The following is a 19,486-nucleotide window of genomic DNA, read 5'->3' on the forward strand; positions in this document are numbered from 1 at the left end:
CAGGGGGTTAGAATAAAAGGGTCTTTAACATGATGCCAGAAGGCCCTCATGTTACTGTTTTTGCATAAATGTTCAGACAATCGGTTCCGCAATTCGGCTGCATGATACCTGCTCGAACAGTTATTATGTGCATCTCTGTAATGTTGTGATCTCAAGGAAGGCTGAGGTATGACCAGCTTGACTCTGTCTTTTAGAGAAGGGTTGTCCAACGTAGGTTCTACAGGGCTGGATGCAGGACAGATTTTTGGGGATTTTCACATAAGATACATTGGTATACAATGAAACTAAATTGAACTGATTTACATAGCAGTTACTCTGAAATGTTGAAATAGATCCACCCCTACTAGAACCAAGTGTAACATCCCACGTCTTTAGACGGATTGGTGTGCCTCCATGAACTGCGAGTTTTGAATCATCTGCAGCACACGTTGTTCATTTTTCGTTTCAGGGAAACCAAGAATGACTCTTCTGATTAATAACCATTTACCCAGTTTCACAATGTCAAGCATCACAGGGTCTTCAATTTTACAAGTCCCAAAATACTGAGATTCTGACTAGATATAGATGGATTCCACACCCCACAAGAAACTTCTTCCTCTGCATATGCAGAAAATTAAGATTTATGCAACTATCCTTTCTCGATTATAACACATTTGACTTTTTAAATATTTCTTTCAGCAATTTAAAGTTGGTACGAAAGGTGGCACTTCTCTTGAGCTTGCGTGTAAGAATCTAGGAGATATCCTCAATGCGGGGCACTATCAGTGGCCAAAAGAGTCATTTTCAAGGGCAGTGTCTTGGCTTTCACAATAAGCATTGGTCCTGTATTCTTACTGTTAGAACTGGGATTTCTGGTTGGCTAAGGCTTGCGCCAAAGTCAGGCAGAAACCACCACTCTAGTCAGGGCAAGAAAGTTACACGCCAAAGATAACCCCTGCTCACCCCCTTGGTAGCTTGGCACGAGCAGTCAGGCTTATCTCTGAGGCGATGTGTAAAGCGTTTGCGCGCGCACCCAGCAACAACACCCAAGGCCCACCACAAAGGAAACTCCACACAAGGTATTCTATAAAAATAGCCTTTGAATTATAGTAAAACACATTAGATAAAAACACACACTTTACAATGTGCCAACAGGCATGGGCAGAATTTACAAGGGATTATATGTACAGGGGACAGGGCCACATGGACCACTGTCAGGAATCAGCACTTTTAGAATATAAAATTACTGTAGCACAAAATACACATATAACACAACCAGTAACCACTGGTAACATGTAAGCATCACCTACGCAACCCTAACCACCTTAGGAAAATCGCGCAGGGAACCAGAACCTCACTAGCACCACCTTTACTAGGAGAAAACAAACAACCACCTAAGTATCACAATACCTGTAGGGGTATGAGCACATTACACATGATGCATAAGACATTCAGAGGTGTAGAACATGGTACATGACGCATAAACTCATTCAGAGGTGCCGGGCAGGTAAACACATGATGCATAAAACATTCAGCGGTGTTAGGAAGAAAAACACATGATGCATAAAACATTCAGAGGTGCTAGGAAAGAAAACACATGATGCATCAAGATACATTCAGCGGTGTAAAACAAGGCACATGACGCATAAACATACATTCAGAGGTGCAGGTTAGGAAACTCACATAAGCCACCACCTGTGGCAGTCCCTAGGCCAACTGGCCTTGTCGGGGCTAGGACGCTCTGTCCCAGTCAGGCTGCGCCAGCTGCGCAAACCAGCGTAGAGTACCCAACCTAAACGTTGCAGCTGCCCACTAAGTGCTGGGCAGCTGGAGGAATGAGCGTGGGCACCACTGTGCCCTCCTACACAAATCTGCCGCTCTCATGGAGCCTCTCCTGGCTCTAGCCACGCAAAATGCCCCCTAGAGCCTTTCAGGGCTCTATTAAACTATTGCCCCCGACGTTGGAGAGCGGAGCTCTGCACACCAGAATGCCACCTCGTTGCGGGAGCCTCACGGGGCTCTAGACAACACAATGCTGCGTAGTTTGGAGCCCTTCAGGCTCTTTAAACGAATATGCCCCCTGAACGTTGGAGCCTTGCCGGTTCTTTTACAAAGGTGGGGGCCACGTGGGAGCGGCCCGCTGCCTTCCGGGGCCGCTCGTTCCTGTCCAACAAATGCCTCCTCTATGCTGAAGCGCACTCGCTCTCTGGCACCCTCGAGGCGGTGATTTCGTCGGAGCCTCACAGGCTCGAGAAGCACTGCCTCCCCCCCAGGTCAGAGCCCCACTCACCGGACCTCGTCGAGGGAGGCTCTCCTTGGCCGGCAGTCCTTCTGGGTCGAGGGAGCGCGGGGTAGGCTCCCGCCCGCTCCCGCTGGCACCTTCTTTCAGCGGCGTTCCTTCTCCCAGCGCGGGGCTTCCCTCTGACCCACGGGAGCCCTGCGCGGCGTCGAGTCGCTGGCGCCACTTCCTGATCTCCGTCACAGGAGCGCGGGGTAGGCTCCCATCTGCTTCCGCTTCTAGCAGTCCCGCCCACGTCCCAAGCAGGCTGCCTGACTTCCTTGTTCCTCGGCCGCGGTGGTGATTTCCCAAACGGCGGCAATGAGGGGTGGGCTCCCTCAATGAGGACACTACAATCAGCGGGGTGGGCACCCGCGATAACACCAGGAGGCGGGGTGGGCTCCCGCCCTTAATAATGATTACATAAGCGGGGTGGGCACCCGCCAACACACCACAATGCGGGGTGGGCTCCCGCCTGACCTGGCACACGAGGGGGGGAATCCCTACGCCAGGGATTCCCTCGTTTGCACCGAGGATACACAGGAGCGTGCTAAAAGGGCAGGCCACCAAATCAAGCGCTCCTAGCGCTATACAGCAGATCCAAGCGCTCCCAGGCGCTGCCAGCAAAAGTCCAGCAACAAAAAGTCTTCAAAAGGCAGGGGGCAAAGACTGGGCCCAGGGGCCAGCTCACAGGGCCCTCCAGCAGGGAGGCAGTCCCCAGTGGCGGTCTCTCCTGGCGCCCAGCAGCAGTAGGCCCCCCTCAAGTTGGATCCTGGAAGAGAACAAGTTGTAAGGGGACACAGCCCCTTTTTATACAGTAAAACCCTTTGTCTTCAATGTGCAGGGAAGGGGCGAACCAGTTACAACAGGTTCCTGAGCACTTTGTTTTGCTCAGCCCCTCTCCCTATTCAGGGGACAGGCCAGGGTCATCAGTCGCACCACAGGGGGCGGAGCCAGCATTGTGTGGTGGAAAACCCTGCCCTATTCAGGACCCAGGTGTACTCCTCCCACCCATCTAGCTGCTGATCTCCCCATTCACCACTGGGTGACTCATCCTGACTCTGGGGAATCCCTAGCCCGTCACATGACCTCAGCCAGCCAATCGCCAGACAAGGCACACATTTCATACTGCACACTGAAGTGCCCACTTCTAGAAGTGGCACTTCCACACTAGGTACATGCACGCCGCACACATCATCGCGCAGCATTCACTCACACGAGTCCGCACATACCAAACTCGGGCCTGCACACCCCACGCATCAGGAACTACCAGGACACATACATTCCCCCATGCATTCCTATGGGAGGGCAGGCCAACCTCACAACACGCACGCACTTTACCCTGGGACACAGCGGTAAAGTGCGCAGAAACCAAAAAATCACTACACCAAGTCACCAATAAAAAGCAAAAAGTTTCGGGGTGAACCTGCCAGAAGGGCCGGGTCCAACACTTACATACCAGGATCTTTTCTAGAAGACTTTAAATTGGCCTCCTTGTCACTTCTTCACAATTTCAAGATAGTTCTTGCGAGAATGGGTGGCATATCCTTGTAACTACTTCCAAACATCTGTGTGGAAGAGGCAGAGTGTTCCAGACTTATGCCCAATTAGGACTTTTAAGATGGGTCTTAAAAACCCTTATGCAAGTAAGTCTGCAAGCAGCATCACTATTATGTCCATAGCTCAGTTACTTTCAGTTCAACACCAACACCAGGAAGTTACTGCTTTAACAATGTGTATTTAAATTATAACAAAATTCTATACCATTTCCATGATGTTACTCAACCTGTAAGTGCAAAGAATAAAAACACGATCTTAGTATAACTTAGGCTCGGGTATTCTTCCTATCCTGATCAATACTTTGAAAACAAGCACTGACCAGGTGAATAGGTCAAGTGTTGGTCGTCAGTTTTTTGGCTTTGTCAATGCTTGTTTGCTTTGGGCATGATTTTTGCAAAATGTCATTGTTGGGGAAGCAGCTATGGTGTCAAAATAACAAAAAAAATTGATCGGCTAAAAGTAAAAATATGTTTTGGTCTCAAAAAGCACACATTGCCTCAAAGTCCCTGGCACTGAAGGGAACTCTTTTGAGAGTGGATGTGCTCCTTGTGAAAGGGCAGATGCCTTCACAGACAGTGAAGTCAGTGCATGACTGAAGTGGGCTGGCTCATTGCCCATGCTCGAAGCTGCAGAGGGTGGAAGAAAAATGCGAATGATAAAGACACACCAATGGATGGAGAGGGCAGGCTGAAAGCACCTTTAAGTGCACTATAATTATAATTTTAGTTAAATCAAAAGTTCTTGCCCAACGCCAAACTTTATTAAAAAAAATATAAAGCTAAAAGCAGTCGCAAAAATGTTTTCTATTTGCTCTGTTCAGCACTGACCGAGAACAGTAAGACAATCTGAACCACTTCAGGTGTTTGTGGCGCTAATGCTTTTTCCAAGGATTTTTTTCCCTGAAAGGGAGCCAAAGTAATACATTGCCTACAAATCCAAAGGCTTTTCCAGCAGTACTGGAAAGAACTCACAAAATATTCCAAAACTGCATTGTTAGGCACGGAGCCAAGGAGCAATATTTCTCTGCAGTGGCACCCCATGTACAACTCTAAAAGAAAATGTGTTTGGCTCCCCCAGATCAGTGATGAAGCTTGGATGGTCTGAGCCTCTGTTACCCCTCCTATGTCTGAACGTATCTTCAGTCTTCTATAAGTCAGGTGAGGATGCCTAGTATATCATTCCTTACAGGAAACAAATGGTCCTTCAAACAAGAATAAATAAGAAAGCAATGAATATAGACCAGAATCAGTACTATATTAGGCAGAAATGTCCATCCGGACATGTAGATTTAATGTTTTTACAGTAATTATTCAAACTCAAAACGAAAGTGATAGAGTGGGACACAGTCCTGTATCCTTCAACATAAAACACATAAGGACAATCACATGTAAAAAGAAATTTTTCAGGCAAAACAGCAGCTTAACGCCAATTACAATGGTAGGGGCAAGCTTTTTTCGAAAGTAGACAGTAATGCACAAGCTTTTAACAAGTGAGTTTAACGTGCATGCTGTCTAAAGAGTCGACGACGTTTCTATCTATACCGTGATACATAGATCATCATCAGGACGAGAGTTAACTAGCCTGAACACACACTGCCTGTGTAAGAAATGAAAAACGGGGAGGGAGGCAGGGAGACAACATTAGCATTTACAGAATTGGAGAATTGACAGTTGACACAAACCAACTAGCGACCAGATAAACAGTAGGGTGTAGAGCAACGCAGTAGTGGTTCCTTTTTCTTAACCAACAATTTTATTAAAAAATGTATATAGTACCGCCGTTTGAGACACATGCGGGTGAATAAGAACTCTGTGAAAACGCATATTTATTAGTAAGGAGGAAGCGCGAGTGAATCTTACAATAGTAAGAGGACGAATAACCATATTAAGGTGGTGTGCTAACTATAGAACCGTTTGTGATATATTATACAGTGAGAAGGCAACGTAGGGGCGCGGGAGGTGTGCATGAAGTAACCTCATAAGGTGAGTTGTGGCATACTGAGGTGGATGCGTGTCGCGGTAAAGGGTAGGCGGTGCGATCTTGGAAGTGATGGCGCTGCGGAGCGGCTGTTGGGCACGACAATTTAAGGAATGAAGGGATTGAAGCGCTCACCTGATAGCGAGTGTGGGGACGGAAGCATCCGGGGGTTTGGGTACCGCGGAGTGGCTGCTGTAAGAATAAGGAGGGATATTGTGAAGGCCGTTAACAGCCAGAACCGGTGTGAGTAAAGGCCGAGGGACGGAAACTCACCTATCAAGGGGATGTAAGAAATAAGGCCATGTATAAAATTAATTCATGGGAGGACGGCGGCGCTGGTCTTGTAATGCCAAGGTCCGTCCGCGAAGGAAGGGGCTGCTTGCCGATCACAAGGGGAGCCTGAAGGGAGAGAGAGAAGGGGTCAACTTGGTCCCAAGTTGGAGGCGGGGGTAGTTTGGCGTGGCAGGAGCCTGGTCTTACCGTGTGAGATACGTTTTCCGACCGCGCAGGATCGCTGGGAGTTCCGCTTTGTGTACGGAAGTATTTGAAGGGGCAGTGTGGAGCATGTGAGCATGCGCATGGAGTGCCACTAGAGGGGCGTGTACGGTTAGCAGAGTCAGCCATGTTAGGTGAGGGAGTGAGGGTCAGAAACCCAATGTGATTAGATAACACATTAGGACGTGATTCAAAGGAAAGGTAGTGGCTCAATGTATACAATTCTAAAACCATCTACTTCCTTATATAGAAAGAGAAATTCTGTAAGGAGTATGACAAAATTAGAATTTAAATTACATTAAAATTACAGAGTTGCTAGGAAGAACAATTTAAGTGGTATAAAGGACATGTCATAGAATTAGATTAGCGTTGTCCAATCCTCACTTCTGTTCAAGCCATTTTTTATAGTGTCCAAGCGAATGATGAGTTAGAGTTCTTCTTTGTTCAGAATCTGTGTTAGGTCGGCTGCCCCTTACTGGCAGTTTCACGGTTTTAAGCACTGTCCACTTGATTTCGTCATCCTTATGGCCAGCATGGTTAAAATGTTCCACAAAAGGTGCATTAGGGGTGCTGCAGCGAATTCTGCTGCGATTTTGTCCAATACGGGTCTTGACCTTTTGTGTGGTCTATCCAATGTAGTTCTTTTGGCATGGGCATTGGATCAAATAAATGACATTACAGGTGTTGCAATTAGAGAAGGTACTGGATTTTATGACAGTTTTGTCAGATAATATGGAAGCTTCTTTGAAGTAGTCTTCCTTGGTATAGCAGTTGTGCCTTATGCGTAAAAATTGGGAATAGGGTAAGGAATCCCTCAAGGCCCTGGGGTGATTGCTTTCGTAACGCAACAATGTGTACACAAAGCGGAACTACCAGCGATCCTGCGCAGCCGGAAAACGTATCTCACACGTTAAGACCAGGCTCCTGCCACGCCAAACTACCCCCGCCTCCAACTTGGGACCAAGTTGACCCCTTCTCTCTCCCCCTTCAGGCTCCCCTTGTGATCGGCAAGCAACCCCTTCCTTCGCAGACGCACCCTGGCATTACAAGACCAGCGCCGCCGTCCTCCCATGGAGTAATTTTATAAATGGCCTTATTTCTTACATCCCCTTGATAGGTGAGTTTCCGTCCCTCGGGCTTTACTCCCACCGGTTCTGGCTGTTAACGGACTTCACAATATCCCTCCTTATTCTTACAGCAGCCACTCTGCGGTACCCATACCCCCGGATGCTTCCGTCCCCACACTCGCTATCAGGTGAGCGCTTCAATCCCTTCATTCCTTAAAATTTCGCGCCCAACAGCCGCTCCGCAGCGCCATCACTTCCAAGATCGCACCGCCTACCCTTTACCGCGACACGCATCCAACTCAGTATGCCACAACTCACCTTATGAGGTTACTTCATGCACACCTCCCGCGCCCCTACGTTGCCTTCTCACTGTATAATATATCACAAACGGTTCTATAGTTAGCCCACCACCTTAATATGGTTATTCTTCCTCTTACTATTGTAAGATTCACTCGCGCTTCCTCCTTACTAATAAATATGCGTTTTCACGGAGTTCTTATTCACCCGCATGTGTCTCAAATGGCGGTACTATATACATTTTTTTAATAAAATGGTTGGTTATAAAAATGAACCACTACTGCATTGCTCTACACCCTACTGTTTATCTGGTCGCTAGTTGGTTTGTGTCAACTGTCAATTCTCCAATTCTGTAAATGCTAATGTTGTCTCCCTTTCTCCCTCCCCGTTTTTTCATTTCTTACACAGGCAGTGTGTGTTCAGGCTAGTTAACTCTCGTCCTGATGATGATCTATGTATCTCGGTATAGATCGAAACGTCGTCGACTCTTTAGACAGCATGTACGTTAAACTCACATGTTAAAAGCTTGTGCATTACTGTCTACTTTCGAATAAAGCTTGCCCCTACCATTGTAATTGGCGTTAAGCTGCTGTTTTGCCTGAAAAATGTCTTTTTACATGTGATTGTCCTTATATGTTTTATGTTGAAGGATACAGGACTGTGTCCCACTCTATCACTCTCGTTTTGATTTTGAATAATTACGGTTAAAACATTAAATCTACATGTCCGGATGGACATTTCTGCCTAATATAGTACTGATTCTGGTCTATATTCATCGCTTTCTTATTTATTCTTGTTTGAAGGACCATTTGTTTCCTATAAGTAGTAACTACCCAAGGTCCTCTTCACCCTATGGGTTCCCTTGTTGAGAATAAATATACATAGTATATCATTGGCACAGGTGTGACTTCAACCAACTAAATTGCAGATGTTTAAGAGGGCCTGCACCTGGGTATTGAAGGAAATCACTTGCAACTGACAAGTTGCAGGTTTAGAAGGCAATGCAACATTTGATGTTTGACCAGACGAACAAGGTGGCACCAGAGAAGATTCTTTGTATTTAAAGCAAAGCTGTGATCATTTGGCCTGTGGTTTCCTAAACTTTAAAGGCAACTGGACTGCAAGGTCATTGACACTTAAGATACACCCAGCTCCCTCAGTGTCGGTTAGAGGTTTAAAAGATCATCTTCACGCTGATGGTTATAGGGTGTGCACGAATTTCCTGTAATCTTTTAGAGAAAAAGCATTCACCACGAATAATATACTCTTCAAATGTGTACCCTAGACATCTCTAAAAAGATCACCAATAACTCAGCCCCCAAATTCCTCACTTACATACAGGGATGAGTATTCCTAACCTGGCAGAAGCAACAGAAAACCTACGAAAAACAGAGTCCCCATAAAGACTGGAAACTAGGTCAACCTGTTTGACTGTTCCTCTTAGAGCCAAAAGTCTATAAGCACCCAGAAACTCCCGTTCACAAAGTGCTTGATTCTCTTGGAGGGGTTTCTACTGTATACAAGCTTGCATAGTGATAAGGAAAAAAAAGTCAACCCAAAATACACATCGCCAGATCACAAAGTTTATGATGCATCTAATAAACTGTTCTGATCTCAATCTTGCTTCAGAAATGTCCTTACAATTTAGGAGGCTGTTTGACGAGTTAAATGACAAAAGCAATGAAAACTATTGCCGGTGCAGAGAAGTATGGTCATGGTCAACTAAATTTACTGTTGCTTTAATGATATGAATCCAAAAAGTTACCTGTTTTCCATCTACTTCAATGTCTGCGATGTAATTCTCAAAGACGGTCGGCACGTAGACTTCAGGAAACTGATCCTTACTGAACATAATGAGCAGGCATGTCTTCCCGCAAGCACCATCTCCTACAATAACCAGTTTCTTCCGAATTGCAGCCATGGCTGTTAAGGAAGCAAACCAATAGGGTCAATATGGATACAGAAGAAACATTCAATATTACTGTTACATGTCATTAACATTAGTATTACGGTTGTGGGGCACAGGGAAACAAAGGAGAGCGCCCAACTAAATTCATAATCTACATTAGAAAATACATTCTATGCAATTGTCAGCATGGAAACAATTAAGGAATAAAGATTAGAAGTATTCCTTGAGAATGCATGAATACTGATAGAAAAAAATCTTTGTTTTTTCAAGGACACCTCCTGTTTGGCATGCCGGGGATGTGCTTGGCGCGGTGTAAAGCGGAGACAATGGACAAATCCAGGCTTGATGTTATGGCAGTAACTGGTTACAATCGCTCAAAACGGTCCCATCTGCTCAAAACTTCCAATCTTCGGGGTCAATGTTTTTTTTCTGTCATCTCCTGGGGTTTTGAAAAGGCAATCCCCTAATCACTTTTCCCCTTCGATCCCTTCCCCTCAACACCTTAGACCTTGAATAGACTGCTGCCTCTACTTATTGGAAGTGCATTCAGCACTCTGCGGGATAGAAGGGTTCTTGCAGAACAAAGGTAAAATTAATAAATAAAGATGTGCATCTTTACAGCAGAAAACGATGTTGCGCTGGAGTCGATAAATGACAGAAGATAATGAAGAAGCAGAGATTGCATCAGTAGAAAGGGTCCAATAAGTAGTTTTGATGGCGGTGTAACAACGAGACCGGTGTTGTTTTAATTGCTTTACTATTTAAACTGTGTGATCCTGGGCAAATCATGTTCGCTAAGGGCACCTCATGTCCTTTATCTAGCGACAATGGGTTTTATACGAATTAGGAAAAAGTCAGTACCATGCTGTGTCAAAATTCGGCATCAGTATACAATACGCTAAGGCCACTGTGTACTTGCTCTGTCAACCAAACTAAGCCACAAAATAAAGTGGACTAAATACCTTAAGACTAAAGACTGTTAACACTTTATTTAGTTTTAAAGGGTTGGTGTATAAAAATCATAAATAAAACTTTAACTAAGCCAGCCTGGAAGACACATTAATTTTTAATGCATTTCATTAAAGGGAGGTTATTGAAAAATGATATGCTGGGCAATGCTACCTGCAGGAATGCACCTTTTGACGAGGGACCTCTACAGAACACATCTGGATGGGACAGAAGTCCTCTATATTTAGGTACACTACACTGACGAATTCCATTGCTATCAGGGGTACGCAGTGTATATTTACAGAAAACAATGTGATTGTCTAGATTTTAACACACCCTTCTCACTTCGACTGCTCACTGGAGACAAACAAATCAACAGCCGACTCTTGCAAGTAACCCATTGGGCACGCCCCAGCAGCTCTGCAAAGTAGCGGAGTCGATGCTGCGAACAGTGGAGGCCGCCAGCTCGAAGACAAACGGTGAACGACGGTGACTGGGGGCGCCATTCTTCACTGTGTGCTGACCCTCCCTGTCTTTAACCCAAGAGTTATCGATCAGGGATGTCCATGGAGACTTGGAGAAGCAGGATACGTCCTACGGCATCACTTGGAGTGCTCCGACAGTGACCTCTGCGGCGTGCCCCACTGAGAGGCAGGCGACGCTCACGGAATACAAATGGCGCCTGAGGGAAGCGGTAAACACGGCCTGCTCAGTGCGACCCCGAGGCATTCCCTCCTAGCGCTTTCACTGTAAACACAGTAAAGGAGTAGACGCCGGGTACAACGCGTTATGGAAAGAGGTATCTAAGCATGAGGTAAAGTGCAAATGAACCCTGCCAGTGCTGAATTTAAGCCGGTGGTTGCAGGGGGGGGGTCGAGGGAGGGGGGTACAGCACCCATTTTCTGTGACTGGTACTTTTCCTCATCAAACTTCCACCTACCGCAAAACAGAGAAAAGCACAAATGGTGGGACAAAGAGGAAGAGAAAGACATAAAACAGTGACAAACAGGGCCGGACTGGGAACTGAAAGCAGCCCTGGCAAATTTTTCCAGACCAGCCCCCATCCAGCCGTAGCGACCGAGCGCAGCGAGCGAGCCCGACCGCTACTAGGGAGGTTTGGGGGGGTTCTCCCCAAGAAAATTTAGGAAAAAGACAGACCAAAATGGTGAATTTTACAGCACATTTTTCATTGCATATTCAATTGTATCGACTTTAAAAGCACAGTAAATAGTAGATGATGACCTTAAAGAACATCAGGTTACCCACCCAGTCATATGTACCCATAGACATTCTTTCAGAGAGCACCAAAAATAGACACAAGTAGTGAATCAGAGAGAACAAAGTAAAAGTGAGACCAGCCCCCACATGGTGTGTAGCGAGCAAGCGCAGTGAGCAACCACTACTAGGGGGAGTTTAGGGGGTTGTCCCACAAAGAAAATTTGAGACAGAAAGGCCAAAACGAAGCATTTTTCAGCACATTTTTCATTACATATTAGATTGTATTAACTTTTAAAGCATAGTAAATGATTACTTTATGGAACACCAGGATACCCAGTCATAAATCACAGACATTCCTACAGAGAACACTAAAAAACTTAAATGTTGAGCACGAAACATGAATTTAAATATAACCAATTTATTCTTCATATAAAATAGCATAAAGTCATTTAAAAACACACTTAACTTCAAACAATTGTGCAAAGGTTAATAGTAAAAAGTGTACAAGACAATGTGTACTTCAACCCTTGTGGTACCAACACTTTTGTAAAGAGCTGCTACTCTTTAGTGCGACCGAAAGTAACACTTCTAAAGAGGACTGATTTTCTTTCTTGATGCAGCATGTCACTGCCAGGGTGTAATAACAGTGATAGGTCAGTGACTGCACTTCTGAGGTGAATGCAGCAATATGGGACAATGAACACCCACTTTATTTACTTTAAACATTTGGTAACCTGTTTGCAGCAATGCTGTGTGTGGGCTGAGGCATTTTTTGTTTGCTTTTTATAAAGAATGACTGATATTTGTAGCGGTCTGGTACAACTGCAAAATTTGGGTGCCCTTTGGGGTGAGTTGTTCTGCCATAAGGGTGCACTCACTGAATAGTTCTTGAAAAGGGAAGTGTCTGAATTTCTCAGTTCATTGAGGAAAAAAGGCCCATAATAATAATAATTTTTTTAAAAAAGTAACAGAAGACCAGTTAGGTTTCCCTTGAGTGAGGCAAGATACTTTTTGCCAATTAGTTTTGCTGTGTATGTATTCTCTAATGAGTTCTAGAAAAGGCCCGAGTGATGCTTTAGCCGAAATATAACTAAGGCTCCCAGTCTCCTCCTGCCCCCTGCTCACCACATGTCCTCGAGGTCCTCCAGGATTCCAGGTTGATGCATGTAGCATGTTTCGACCTCTGAGGGGTGGTGATGCTCATGGCTGGCTAAGTTACATGGAAGATCAGGGTCAGGGATAGCCGCTCCCCGAGTCATCAAACAGAGCCTGCCTGGCCTAGAGCCTGAGGCCAGCCACCACCTCGCTCCGCCCCTGCTCACAACAAACAAAACCACTATGCTGGGGAACTGGGCCGGGGCCTAGCCCTGCTGCCCCTTGACCCTTTAGGACCCTTTTGTTCCCTTTTGCTTTTAATTCATTTCTCTGGCCTGATCGCAACGCCCCCATACAGTGCCGCCCAGCGCCACATAATACATCATCTGCTGCATAATTGGACGATTTTAACAAATAAATTGTTTATACCTCAAACATATCAGAAGTTACTAAGAAATGTGACTTGTGCTGCTCTGAAGTGGAGGGCCCCATGAAAAGATTGACTGGTCACCTTTCTCACTGCTGCAGTTGTATGTTCCGCTGGTACTAATAGTTAAAGATCTTTGCAGAGGCTGTTAGCATGTGTGAAAATGTCAAAATAATAAAGTATCAGAAAATGTACAGCACCACTTATACCCATGTAGGTGTCAGAGCGCTTTACATCACACATATTACACAGAGACAATCAATCATACGTGTGTAAATCACTGTATAGGAAATGTTACATAAGAAAAAGGACTACAAGGTGTAGGAGTCACATGACAACCATACTGGTAAACATCATAGCTTAATAGTGATTGGTCTGCAGAAACACAAACTCAGAATTTAAAACGTAATACCATGGTTGGGGGTTCTCTTTAATAATCAGAATTGATTTCTACCCAATGAACCATGTTTTCTAACATTAGGATAATCGAAGACTGGGGAAAAAACCATAACAATCTAATTTATACCTTGCAGTTTGCATGCAGCTCTTACATGACAGTTAATAGCTCACTGTTCTATGTTAGGATTTAAACTTATTAACTGCAAGTAACAATAGGGCCTCTCTGGCAAAAGCAGGAACCCACTGACCTATTTACATTATGCAAAAACAACAATTGATGAACAGAATGCAGAACAATGTCATGCATTCACCCCAGTACAGAGATCTGGGCCTAAATCCATTGTTTTTTTGCTCACCATGCCATTCCAGTTTGAACCCAGCCATATGCAAATTAGTCTTGACCCTGTGCCCAATGGGAACAGTCCAGCCCGAACTGCCAGGCCAGGTCCTCCCTGAACTGGAAACAAGCATCCTAGGACCAGTTTCATTTGTTGCAGTTACACTATTTACATTATGTGCACTTTGTGATCTGTATGGTACATGTTCTTAGCAGCAGGCACATTAACCCTCTTTCCATGAGTCAAAACGTCCACTAGACTAAACACCTTCTGTCTCTACTAAGAACATGAATCACTGGAGTTATCATGACATTTTTATTGTTGACAAAAATTGTTGGAGGCCAGGAAGGAGGCAGCAAGTGCTTTTAAAACCATATTATACTTGCAAAACGCCCCCACCTGAAGTCAGCGCCAGCCGCGGTCTGTGCAGGTAAGAGCGGTGGGTGGTGGGGCCGGGTAAAGGGGGCTTTTGAGAGACAATGCAGAGGGAAATTAATTATTTATTTAATTTTCCCTCTGCATCATCCCTCGAAATCCCCTCTTACCTGGCCCCTCTGCCCCACTGCTGTTACCTGCACGGACCGTGGCTGGTCAGCGCCTGGTGCGGTCGCACTGCCCTAGAGCCACCCTGCTCAAGGGTCCTGTGACCTCAGTGACAGAGTCACTGTTGCTCTTGGCTGTGCTGCTTCATAGGCCTGCCTGCAAGACTGAAGGTGAACTTCAGAATAAATTGTGGCGGACAGGCCTTCTAGGTTAACCCACACTTGCCACTGCTGGGATCCACCTGCTGGTGCTAAGACACCAGGGCTTCTAAGGTCTTGTGGGGCCTTCTAAGGTCTAGCATGGGAATGTGCTCCCTTAGGAGAGTGGTCTGGCGGACTGGTCATGAAGGCTGAACCTGGTTCTCCAGTTCCAAATTCAGCAGCACTGACAATAGTGCCCCCTCCTCTCCCCCACTGAACACCATACTGCCCCACTGAGAGAAACTTGTACTGCACTGACCCGCTATAAACACCTAGATGTGACTCAATTCAAATCACGCACTAGACAAGAGCAATATGCTGCCTAAAAAAAAGTTAACAACATCCTAGAAAAAGCAAACTCTCATAGGGAATGCAAGATTTAGTAAACTATGTGAAATGTAACTAGGAACAACATGGTTACCTTTTTCTTTTTACACTCATTATTCAGAAATTAGATTTTGCCTGAAAAGTTAAGGCCAGACTACAGGGCCGGAAGGGACCCGTTTCAGTGCCCATGCTTATATCCTTACAAAACATAAGCAGTATGGTTTAAAAAGACCACGTTCGTGAACATAAAGCCGCTGTACATATTTTGTTTTCCAATTCACCGTTCAAGCAGGTATTTCGGTGCCTCCAGAAATTGTGCACTTTCCCACCCAGGGTAAGCAATGTTGAGAGATGAGAAAACAAAAGTAGCGCTTCCCTGGCATACACTGTAAAGTGGCGCTAATGGGTTTAGGTGTGAATAAATCAATCTGGCAACCTTGCAACCACCCTGTCTTGCTTTAGTTTGTTAGTTAGTTATTTTTCATATTCTGAATATTTTATTTCTCTCCACCCCGAGGCTGCACACTTAGAAATTGAAAAATATCAGAAAAAGAGACGTTTCCAGCAAACATGTTTTCATAGCTGCCAAGGTTTCAGATTGCTAGGTGTGACATTTTCATAATTTCAGTGAAATTATGAGTGACATTTCAATGACTATGAGTGACACTGTTTCGCGGCGGGCAAAATCAAGTAATGAAGATTAGGGAAACAGATACATTTCAGAAATTACACCCATTTGAGCAACAAGAAACGCTAACAAGGTCTTAAAACTGCAGCAAAGCACCAGAAATGGAAGGGCACTAACCGGAGACATTTTCCCCTGAAATAAAACCAAACACATACGTCCATGGAAAAAGCAAAATATCAGAACTTACGCCCTTAAAAACAGTAATAAGCTTTGGAAAGACTTTCAAGCTGCTGCAGAGCCCCTGAATTGCAAACTTACTAACCTACTGCCCCTTTCTAAGATGAATGTTACAGGAAGGGGACCTGCTAGCAAAAGGCTTGTGTTTTAAGACTTCATGGGATATAAATTGCACACAGATGATCAATCATGGTAATTAAGAAATTATTTTTAGAACCATTAAATGTGAACTGTAACTAGTCCAAGCATGTTTTTATTTTTAAGGGACCATTTCTCCCTTTTCCGTCTTCATACTGCTTTTCAAAAAAAGGTTTTTGGTTTGTCATTTATAAAACCAGAAGGGTTCAGGTCTTACAAGCAAAATTCTGCTTAGGTCGCATGTGGAGAGCAGGGCACGTGCACACTCCGGTACGGATGACAGCACTAGGTCAGGTGTAACATGAAAACGAAGTACAAAACTCCCAAGATCGCTTTTAGGTGACCTCAAGACGCCACAATGTACTAAAGAAACAGCCCATGGGAAATAAAATGCAATCGTTAAGACAAAAACACAGTCATGTAGATAGGAACCGGAGTATGTGCAAAATAAGAGGGGTTCGGTTTAAAATACACTTGTGTCACTGCTAAACAATTCCCAAGCAGGCCTCTGCAACAGGTTATGAAATAATTGCATAACATTATAAGGTGAATGGAGAGCCCGCACACTGCCCAGTGCCCAGATGAACAGAAGGGCCCCTGCACACATTTGTTTTCAGAATTTGCTGTCAGGGAGAGCTACGAGCTACTATATAGAAACTGAACACGTGAGCTGTGCTGAATTAAGTTCGCTAGAAGAAACCAAGAGAACCCGTTTACTAAATAGATTAATTCAGTCTAAAAACAAAGCTACATTGGCACAACTTAGGTTAATAGCTTAGAGTAGACAATTGTGACAAATTAGGCCTCTGTCTTTACAACAATGGAATAAGACACCTACACTGTATTCGCATGTCTTGTAAAAAAAAAAAAAACAACTCTGCCACACACGCTAGTTACATGTTGATAGAGAGCGCACGACGGGAACGTTGTACCACATATAAATCAAGGACAATTTGCAATTAAAGAAATTTTTACTTTTTAAGGAATGCTACAAATTGAAGACATTTTGCATTCTTATTGAACGATGCCACTCGTGTAAGCAAAAACATAGCTGGGACTGCACAGCAGAGGGTTTCGCTGTGAATAAGCAGCACAACCTTTACTATGTAGTCCAAAAAACTCAGGTCACAAACTGGCACTGAAATTATTAAACCGGAACCACTGGCAGCGCGCTAGCACTATTAATAAAATGTAAAGTACACTTTGTAGAAAACTGATACCTCACTGAGGCGCAACTTACTATGTGAGTTGACTTGAGGAGCGGTAATTGTACGGGCCGGACCTCGCCGCAATGACTACCTCTGCAATAAACATCGGCATAATTGTGTCGCTCGAAGCAGCTGCACAGGAGGGGCTGGTGTGCTTCTAGGCTGCTGAGGAGCAACTCCAGAGGCCGCCGCCGGTCAGGACCCTCAAGTGTTTGACGGAGATAATAAAATACCCACGGCACAGAACTCTGCCACTCCCATTACCACCCCTGTAGCCTGCCACTAGTTTATTGAGATTGCAGTCAGTCTGTTCACCACTTGTGCTGCAGCATCAGGAACCAACAGCCATGATTAATCACGCTGGTGCCCTCGTCGGGTAAATCTGTTACAACGCCACGACTGTGCCGGGGAGCTCAGAAAGACATGCGATTGCGAAAGGTTTATCTTTTTGCAAAAGTGCGCATGCGTGGTGAAATACGCATACGCCTGATGCGTGAAACTTGCCAGGACTGTTATTTCTTTTTTGGATCAATTTCGCAGAGAAGCAAAAAAACGAAAGGAGCAAAGAAAAGGTAATGCCTGGCTGTTCGTAATGACTGTCTCTCTCTGACACACGCAGGGGTCGGTTCCACACGGCCAAATCGGCCCCAGCAATAGAACCGGCCCCCTGTCACAAAACCGGCCCCCACCCCCTCCAGCCTACCGGGGGATTGCCCGGTGCCCGGACATACCAGTCCGGCCCTGGTGACAAAGGGAGAAAAAAAACATCATATAATGTGCGAGGTCATGTTATCAGGCTCAAGTAAAACAAACACTCTCTCTCCCTCCTGTCTAGTGGATCTGTGGTGTGGAAGGATAAGTCCATGATCAGTGATAGTGGCACCCTCAAGTTCAGTGGTGGCTCCTCCGCTAAGGCGGAGGAGCATCGCCCCTCCACCTGCAGCACTGCAAAAAAAGGAAAAATAAAATGAAAACACGATGTTATTATCATATTATTTTTCCGAGCTCAGGCAGCTTTGTGGGCAGGGCGGCCCTGCTCACAGATCAGGGCAGGGGTAGAGTGGTTTGCCCTTCCATGGCCGGCCAAACACTCATGGACCCTTTGCATGTTCTCCATACAGGCTGAATTAAAGCCTGGGTGGTGAACATGCCCAAGGCTCCCTTTCCCTGGCTGAGCACCAAAAAACGTCGCTCAGACCATTGACAACGCTGCATTGCAGCATTGTGTTGGTCAAGGGAGCCTGGGTGGGTGCTTCCAGATCCCGCCTCCTGTTAAGCAGAAGGAAGGAAGAGAGGATGCAGAGGACAGAGGAGAGGCGGCAGCTGGCCATCAAGCCGGCCGGCAAGTAAGTGTTTCTTTTTAACCCGCCGTCCCACTAATGTCATCGAGAAACAGCCGCAACTGCTCAAGTTGCTGGATTAGCTGTTTCACCCTAATGACGTACATACAGGTTATAACTGTACGGACTTCGCATGTGCAATGCACTGCTAGCTGTTAGCCAAACCAGATAAGTGATGAGTGCACGTCTCATTGTGTGCCGGCGTGGCCCTCCCTAAAGCAGAAGGAAGACACTGCTTTTGACGAGGAAGTGTGCAACATAGGCGGTGATTATTCCAAGGTACCATTCCTTTCGGCATCTTGGATGGGTGGTATAATTCCCAGGCTACGTGTGCTCTTGAAGTGAAGCTGTGGAACCAGAGTGTTGCACCAGAGTCCCGTCCCTGGAACTAGTGCCTCAAAGGGGGGAAGTGTAGCACAGCTTTTGGAAAATGAAAAGCCCTGCCATCCTTAGCTGCTTACTCATGGCTGCGGTCACAGTGTAATGCCAACATGGTGCGCAGTGAAGGACAAGGTACATCATTCAGAGACATTTTAGAAGAAGCAATATGCACACTGGTGTTGGAGCGATTAGTACAACATTTTGTATACCGCCTCTATTCTGCATGAAAGTTCTAATCAAATAAACTATTAACTATAATATTATTAAACAAGTTTGCATGTTTATTAACCAACATTATTAATATTAAAATTACACATGGGATTTGCATTTGCATGGCTAAAATAACCTTTATGACTAAAATCTGTACACATATTAACAATAGTATAAGTGGTAATTAGAATACTGCATGATATATGTTGCTTTTGTATGTCAAGAGGAGGACCGAAAAGGTAAATATAATGGCTTTAATTGTTGCTATATGCTAGATAAATACAAGC

The 19,486-nt window shown here is 45.1% G+C and overlaps 1 protein-coding gene across 2 annotated transcripts in view; it reads right to left on the bottom strand.

Annotated features, from left to right (window-relative positions):
- Positions 1-19,486, bottom strand: part of LOC146870105 (rho-related GTP-binding protein RhoA-D) — a 401,884-nt gene that overhangs the window by 50,271 nt on the left and 332,127 nt on the right. For both annotated transcript variants that reach the window (XM_085628086.1, XM_085628050.1), the window contains exon 2: positions 9,419-9,576. In XM_085628086.1, coding sequence (XP_085484212.1) covers positions 9,419-9,574 — 156 coding nt within the window. In that variant the 5' untranslated portion in view covers positions 9,575-9,576. The remainder of the gene's footprint in view (positions 1-9,418; positions 9,577-19,486) is intronic.

Source organism: Triturus cristatus, chromosome 1_1, assembly GCF_964204655.1.
Source record: "Triturus cristatus chromosome 1_1, aTriCri1.1, whole genome shotgun sequence".
Classification (NCBI taxonomy): domain Eukaryota; kingdom Metazoa; phylum Chordata; class Amphibia; order Caudata; family Salamandridae; genus Triturus; species Triturus cristatus.